General features: G+C 31.3%; 1 protein-coding gene across 1 annotated transcript; it reads right to left on the bottom strand.

Moving 5' to 3' along the window:
* Positions 1-243: 243 nt before the first annotated feature.
* On the bottom strand, positions 244-8,557 carry LOC143223651 (guanine nucleotide-binding protein subunit gamma-1-like). The gene is made up of 3 exons (XM_076451882.1): positions 8,296-8,557; positions 3,855-3,953; positions 244-2,660 (listed from the first exon to the last, which is right to left on the bottom strand). Exons 1-3 carry the CDS (start codon positions 8,368-8,370, stop codon positions 2,559-2,561), a joined length of 276 nt encoding a protein of 91 aa, XP_076307997.1. The 5' UTR covers positions 8,371-8,557; the 3' UTR covers positions 244-2,558.
* Positions 8,558-8,781: the final 224 nt, after the last annotated feature.

The following is an 8,781-nucleotide window of genomic DNA, read 5'->3' as shown; positions in this document are numbered from 1 at the left end:
TGACTTTTCTCATTAGAATATCTACTAAAAGTGGATTCAGTGTTTTAATTGTAATGTTTATTCATAACTTTGGTATTTTTATGATTTCAATCTTTCAGTACCAACTTTATTAAATGTTGTACAAGACTTCTATATGCATTTAAATGTTATTTTTCCTAGCAAAGATGAAAACTAATATATAAATGCATCTAAATAATACATACTGTGGCATCTGGCACAACATGGAAGTAATCATCAACAGTATGATGACACAAGCTATTTATTACTTCAGATGCATACATTATACAAGACTTTGGTATTCTCAGAGATAATATAAAACACTTCTCAAGCACAAGGTATGACAGTCACAGTGGGGCTCTTCCATGACTGTCCAATACAAGTGCTTTACACACATGACAGTAACAAGCACAGCAGTCACACTTACATATACAGACTTGGCAATATAAACTTTGTCACATATAAATTTATTCACAATGGGTATAATAATGATCTAGGTTATTACACACAAAAAGACACTCATGGATTGTTGCAATATTCTGGAAAAAATTAGAAAGTGAGCTTTCTTAAGATTATAAAAACTGTATGAGCTGTCAATAACAGAAGGAAATGATGTGTAATATCAAGAACTAGAACATGATAGATTCACATCACAAACTTCTATCAATCATAACTGAGACTGTTTTGTACCTTGTGTAAATGAACATATTTACTGAGACAAAGCACCACATTCCTTTGACAAGAAGAACAGAGAATTTATCTTTTAATAAATTAAAACATCTCTTTCCAGAAACTTAAGTCAAATCAAGCATTTCAAAAACCACTGATTTTTTTCTGATGACACATTAATATAGTGGTAAAAATATGTCAAACAACCAAACTTACTCTTATGATATCTGTAGAATTACAACAAACTATTAAATACAAATCAAACAACTTTAAATTTATTATAAAACTAACAAGCTAAAAAGAAAAAATACATGTGGAACATATGTAACAATATTTTTGTATAATCAACACTAATTCATTTACATTGTAATTTACCTAATGACCAACTTGTTTTTCATATCGCTATTGTGTCTTAATTCCATATCAGTAGGAGTCTGGGTCACCATACGTGTATTCATACCAGTAGGTGTCTGAGTCACCATACCTGTATTCATACCAGTAGGAGTCTGGGCCACCATACGTGTATTCATATGAGTAGGAGTCTGGGTCACCATACGTGTATTCATACCAGTAGGAGTCTGGGTCACCATACGTGTATTCATACCAGTAGGAGTCTGGGTCACCATACGTGTATTCATACCAGTAGGAGTCTGGGTCACCATACGTGTATTCATACCAGTAGGAGTCTGAGTCACCATACGTGTATTCATACCAGTAGGAGTCTGGGTCACCATACGTGTATTCATACCAGTTGGAGTCTGGGTCACCATACGTGTATTCATACGAGTTGGAGTCTGGGTCACCATACGTGTATTCATACCAGTAGGAGTCTGGGTCACCATACGTGTATTCATACCAGTAGGAGTCTGGGTCACCATACGTGTATTCATACCAGTAGGAGTCTGGGTCACCATACGTGTATTCATACCAGTAGGAGTCTGGGTCACCATACGTGTATTCATACCAGTAGGAGTCTGGGTCACCATACGTGTATTCATACCAGTATGAGTCTGGGTCACCATACGTGTATTCATACCAGTAGGAGTCTGGGTCACCATACATGTATTTATAACAATCTTTAAGGAATAACCACTTAATTTTAGTCGTTTAAATTGTGCAAGAAAGTTCAGTACAAAATATGAAAGTATTTTAATAATCCAATTGAAAACACAGACCAACCTGGCTGAACCCTTTCAAATGTGCAACTTTTATTCACCAGCGTGGAATAAATTAGTTTCTTTTCAATTAGTATGTTCATAACAACAACAAAGAATTATTGTAATTGTAGAATTAATCATGTATAAGATACTATAGCAAAGTAAAAGTTACTAATAGCTTTTAAGTGATTATAACAAAATATTTTGTGGTTTCTACAACACATGGTGACAGTTAACCAACTATTTGCAATTACTAAAGGTAAACTCGTGACACATGGCAGTGTCTGTTTTACACGGCATATAAAAACTCTTAACTTACTCAGATAACCATAAATATTTTTTAATAAAAAAGTACTTCTCTTTTACTCAAAACATTACATGAGTAATTGAATGTTATTACCCAGGTAGCAGCTTTCCTGACTGAGTACCCATTGAATTTGAGCTGACAAATTTAGATAAAGAATCAAAATTTTATGTCGAAATTAGCTGCTTTACAGCATACAAACCATATCTCCCATTTTAAAACTCAAAAATCTCACAGAAACATTATTTTCTAAATTGGAACATTTGATAACTGGTAAAAGGTGAGAGAATACAACTAATATGGAATACAGTAAAAAAAAGTCTAACAATATGAAAAGTAACATTGCATTCTTATATTTTCTGCTCTTTTATTTTTCCTTCTTTTTTTCTGTAGTTAAGTTAAAGAATGGGAGATCAAAAAATAAAATCACATCAGAATATTATACAGGAACTCTTTTCTCTGAAAGGATTGGCTTTTTGAGAGTGAAATCCCACTAGAAGATAGTCATCATTTTCATGTTCCTGAATATATTTCTGAAAAACAAAACAAAACAATAAAAAAGATGATGAGAGCGATTTCAGTTTAAAAGTTTTCTAACAAATGTTTTACTAATTGATAATTGTACATACACTATAGACAGATGTATACAGTTAGCCACATACAACGCTAACTTAGAATAACACATTTTATAGGCTACGTTTAAACAGACATTTACTGAAATTAATTGTAAGAATTTAATAATTGTTTTCAGCTTTTTCCACAAGTGATTCTTTCCCCATGGGTATGATCAAAATATTTCAATACATTAGAACGAACAAATAGGAAGAATATCAGAATAAACAGTAACAGTAATCAGGAAAATGAATAAAAGGGTTCCAGTAAATAAACAAAAACCACCTACGAATGTAATTAAATTATCAGTAAAGTACAATACAGTAAACTGAAAAACTGTCAATTAAATTATCATTGAAGTACAATACAGTAAACTGAAAAACTGTCAATTAAATTATCATTAAAGTACAATACAGTAAACTGAAAAACTGTCAATTAAATTATCATTAAAGTACAATACAGTAAACTGAAAAACTATCAATTAAATTATCATTAAAGTACAATACAGTAAACTGAAAAACTGTCAATTAAATTATCATTAAAGTACAATACAGTAAACTGAAAAAATGTCAATTAAATTATCATTAAAGTACAATACAGTAAACTGAAAAACTGTCAATTAAATTATCATTAAAGAACAATACAGTAAACTGAAAAACTGTCAATTAAATTATCATTAAAGTACAATACAGTAAACTGAAAAATGTCAATTAAATTATCATTAAAGTACAATACAGTAAACTGAAAAACTGTCAATTAAATTATCATTGAAGTACAATACAGTAAACTGAAAAACTGTCAATTAAATTATCATTAAAGTACAATACAGTAAACTGAAAAACTGTCTAAAAACATCAATCTCACTGATCCACAAATGTTTATTAAACATACATTATGCAAGAAAAAGGTCAAATGATCATGAACGTATTCAAGACAGATATAACAAAGTAAAAAAACAAAACAGAAACAGGTGTTCAATAATGAAATAGATAATATCTAAACATAAATAACAAATCAATTTAAATAAAGATATCAAAAAATATAATGGTATAAAGTAAAATATTCTCAAGTATGTAAAATTCATAAAGAAACTGGTGCTCAATTAAAAAAAAAACCTTTAAATCTTCAATAGCAACTGAAACGTTCACTCTTCTAATGGCAGCTTCTTGACGCAACTGTTCAACAACTTTCTTCTGCTGTTGTAGAGTTGACATCTGAAATTATTAAACATAAATTCTTGTAAAATGCTAAAAAAGATATAATTATTACTGAAAATAAGAATTGCAATTAGTACCATAGATACAAACCATTGTTAAAGTTTAGTTATTATCATAATGCCAGAAAATAAGTTACTTAATCATAAACAAGAATACATTACATGGTTTAACTGAAGATTATTTCATTACTTTTATAAAAGACACTACTTGTATGTATGTATTGTTATTGCCATTAAGTTAGTTGATATCTGGATTGGAGGTTTCAGGTGTATAACAATACACTTAAACCAGTACTTCATTGTTCTGTGCAATATCTACACAACAAATTCCAGGAATTTGACCAGGAATTCAAAGATAGTTTTTTTTTTTTTATAAGTTCAGAGGTTCATTAGGTACCATTCAAGCAGTGTTATATGTTTTTCTCCTGTTAATGCAAACCATTTAATAATGATTGAACAGTAATCACACATTAAATACCACAGACATGGAAAATTTGATCTTTTGGTTTCAATACTGCCTGTTACTTAAATAAAAGTTGTATTAAAAAAAAACAACACACATGCACACCATCAAAATGCTATGTGTAGAATCTCCATCTGTGCAATGGTATTGCACAATGGTACATTATGCTATTGCACTGCTTCAATAAAATATACTGAATACCTGGAGTACAAGGCATAAGGAAGTGTTATGGTAGAATAAATATGAACCATGTTTGAGTTAACACTAATTTCAGTTCTAAACAGCTTAAGACAAAATGAAAATGGTGGAAGCAAAAATAAAAAATAGTGATGGTGGTAAGTCCACTTTCACACACAGTACCCCAATACCTCAGATTCCAAGTCATGGGAGAAGCCAATAAAAACCCTATATTTAGATCTCCTAGCAAGAAAAGTAAGGTCTTGTAGTCTAAACACCATAAGACAGAATTACTATCACCTTATGACAAAATGAGCCAAGATTTATTGGACTGAGTAAAATTTCATTAACCAGCAAACCTCTAAGAACTTCAGAAATCCATTAAAAGCTAACTTTTCAAAGTCCACACCATTTCATTTATCCAGATAAGCAACAACCTTGATAAAAGATAACAGATTAGTAAGGCACAATTTACTTTTGATGATTTCAAAGAGCTTTCATTTATAATATCATATATCAGTAAATGATTTTTCTAAAGCTCCTTTTTATCAGATTCTAAAGTCTACAATTTTTACCACTACAGAAGTGAAGACTAATCAGACAACTCTTATCACCACCTTTCAAAATGGAGTAACACATGATACTCTCCTATCCTTAGGCACATATTGTACTATTAACAAATAATGAGTCTAAATATGTCTAAATCTTTGACCTCCCTTAAAATGCAGAGGAAATTCATGTCTGACTCTATGTGTTACCTTTTTTTTTAACTTCTCAGTCTTCCTACTTACCATTTGCTACTAAAAATTTGTTATAATCCTGAAAGAGTTTTGTGGTCGAAGAAACTTCAGCTGTAACCTTTTTTGTGTCTTTTCTTTGCATCAAATCAGTTTTGAATAACTTTTAAGCCATCTTAAGTATATTTGAATAAGTTAATAGTAAGGAAAACATAGCCTATCAATGGATGGTATACTGCCAGCGTCCACATGTAATGAAACATGTTTCTAATTTAATCAAAAAAACATGAAGGTGGAGGTTTTGAAATTTTCTACATAACTGCACCTACTTCAGAGGTATTGTCATAGCAACAAAAAACAACAAAGATGTTAAAATGATTGTTAGTACAAACACAGCCAAAGCAGGTAGATATATAATGTAAATTCATAATTCATTACCTTTCTATACTCTCATTTCTATTTAATTTTTCTCTGAAAAAGAGGCCAGAAATTTAAAGAAATGGTGTTTTTGAGAGTTTTGATTTTAGATACTTTAATAAGAGAGATCATATTCTGTGATCATTCAGGGTGATCGTGCCTTTAGACAAGATGTCAGGGATTAAACCTAAGCTTTACCCCACATGTAACGAGTTACTCATCCTAGCTAAGTTGTATAACCCACTTACTCTTGTTAGATAATGAAAACACGCTGTCCTACAACAGCAATAAAAACTAATATGTATGTACTAGGATACATCATTTTAGTCAAACTACCAACAATATATGTCACCATTGAATGATTATACTAAACTACAAAGCTATTTATACCAGTAACCAGAAATTATTAGTGTTTGTAGTAGATGTAATAATTATATTCCAAATGTAAGTACTATTATCATTTGTAACAGTCACAAAATGACTACATAAACATCCTCATAAACTACTACCACCAACTTTAAGTACTAAAGTTTACAGCAGTGATCACAATGAAAAGTAAACCTTTAGTGGAACAGCATGAACTGTTTCAATCATACTGTTAGTAACTTTATGTATAGCAATATAAATAGTAATAACACCATTAATTTAATGTATGACAGAACATAAACACTCAGATCATTAACTGCATTTACTGGACTGCAATATATTAATATCTCTATGCACCACCTGCTACGGTTAATCAACATACTCAATAAACCTTGGACTTCTTGGTACAACAAATACTTCACTTCTAGACATCTTAAAGTTTTGGTTTTATATTTCAGAATGAAAATGGATTTCAAACTGGGAACTTACCTCTCAGGTACCAAAAGCTTTTCATTCATCGTCAAATTTCAACTCGTGCTGTCAACAACACAACTCAATTTCTGAATACCCTTTACATAATTGCATATCACATACATCAGTTACCCACAACACTCAACTGTCTCACCTTTCAATAACTGTAGTGGATCTTATACAAGTTCCACTTTCCTGTGATAAATTAAATTTGTTTTAAAATTGCAGTTGTGATGAAAATTTGATTGTGGAAAGGAGAGTACTTCAGTCATATGTATCCCTAAAATTCAAAAATAAAACTGTTGAGACTTACCTTCAAAATACTGAAACCCACAATACACATCACACCATAAAGGGGATAGAAATGAATGACCCACCACTCCAGTGCAGAAAGATAAACTATCTAAACTGCAAAAAGCACAGAATCCAGAAACAGTGAGTGGATTAGATTAGTCTTAAAGAACAAAAAGAGTGGACCTGCATCACATTAAAAAAGAAGGCATTATTTTCAACAGGGTACCATTTCACCTTTGAGGAACTTGTTGATATGACGCAGGAGTCAGTTCTGTAAGCATTAATAACATAAATTTAGGTGTATTCTATACAGGTATTGTGGCATCAACCAGTAGGAGTAATACTATAACCTACCCTTTTTTTTTTTTTGACAGAACAGTCCACACATACATTATAAAAGTACATACTAAAGAGACAGTAGCCCCTCTTAATTTATATCTCAAATGGCTAACAAGTTACAACCCATCAAATCAGTGACTGCTCAGGCATAACCAGGAAAGACTCAGCAAGTACCAAGGAGGGCCTCAATAATGCAAGAACAGGGCAATAGAAAAACCAAAATATTAAAAAACATTGGCAAACCCCATCTTTGTTAGAGTGAAGGTATTGAGTAACATCTCCAATGTTGCAAACACATGCACACAAAATAGGTGACATACCAGCTAAGACATCATCATCCAACTTAGTTCACATCCAACTTTATCATGAAGTGTCACCTTAAAGTATGTCTAGAATGCAAATGAACAGGTGTAATGCCTTTATCTTTTTCTTTGACATATACACACAGACATATACACATTTGAAAAAATATCAAACTGTCAGATATCCCAAGATATGTGAGAAGGGTTGTTGGTAGTTCAGTGGAAGGCAACTACTAACAAGAATCATCTGAGGAGAGCACCAATACTGAATATACTCAGGAGACCAACTGAAGATGTGAATAGATGCAATAATACATAGGGTGCCTAATACACACCAAAAGGGGAGGGTAATAAATGAGAGTGAATCAGAGATAACATTTACACTTCAGGCAAATTCTCAAAGGTCTTACTTACAGCAGAAAGTGCAGCTTACTTAGGATCCAAAGGTACATATAAAATAATTTACTTGGAAGGTGGGAGAGTTGAATATCTTGGGTGACATACAAAACATTTAAGTACATAAAGGAAATCAGAATATTCTCAGCCACATTCTGTTGATAGCATAAATTCAAACTCAACAAGACTTCACATACTTCAGATGTAAGTTTGCCAATTTCAATTGGACTTTTTACATTTTTTTTTTTACAGTTAGTAATCCCTCAAAATTCACTTGTCTACTTAATTTTTTTTATGTTACATTAGTTGTTTTGATCAACTCTCTTTATGGGTATGATATATATATAGATAGATATCGAACATTCTACAGTTATTTACTTGTATGGTACAACTTGTATCCCTTGCCATCATGTCAAGCTTGTACTTGCAGTAGTAACCATTTTTAAAAAACATGGTTTCTATATCAATTACTTTCACAAAAATTTTAATGACTTTCTTTTTATTAAAATTTACAATGTAATAACTAATATTCTACATTAAAATTAGAGTATTACATATTCACACTCAAACCTATTGTATTTTTAGAATATCTTAACTTCAGGCACTTCATTTTTCGCGTGGGACATTGATCCCACACATGATGCGCAAGTGTCCACTTCTCCCCGCATTATGACCGAAATGTTAATTGTTACTAATAATAATATTACTTTTATTAACTCATGAAAACATTTCACTGTAAATTGAAAATATGCTGTAACTTAAGACACACGTGTTTAAGTATCATAATGTTAATAAGACGTGTACATTAAGACACGAGTAAATGTCTTTTCTCTCTCTCTTTCATTTTTTTTTGTAAGTTTTACC

Source organism: Tachypleus tridentatus, chromosome 8 (genome assembly GCF_004210375.1).
Source record: "Tachypleus tridentatus isolate NWPU-2018 chromosome 8, ASM421037v1, whole genome shotgun sequence".
NCBI lineage: Eukaryota > Metazoa > Arthropoda > Merostomata > Xiphosura > Limulidae > Tachypleus > Tachypleus tridentatus.
This window is presented reverse-complemented; position numbering and strand designations above follow the sequence as displayed.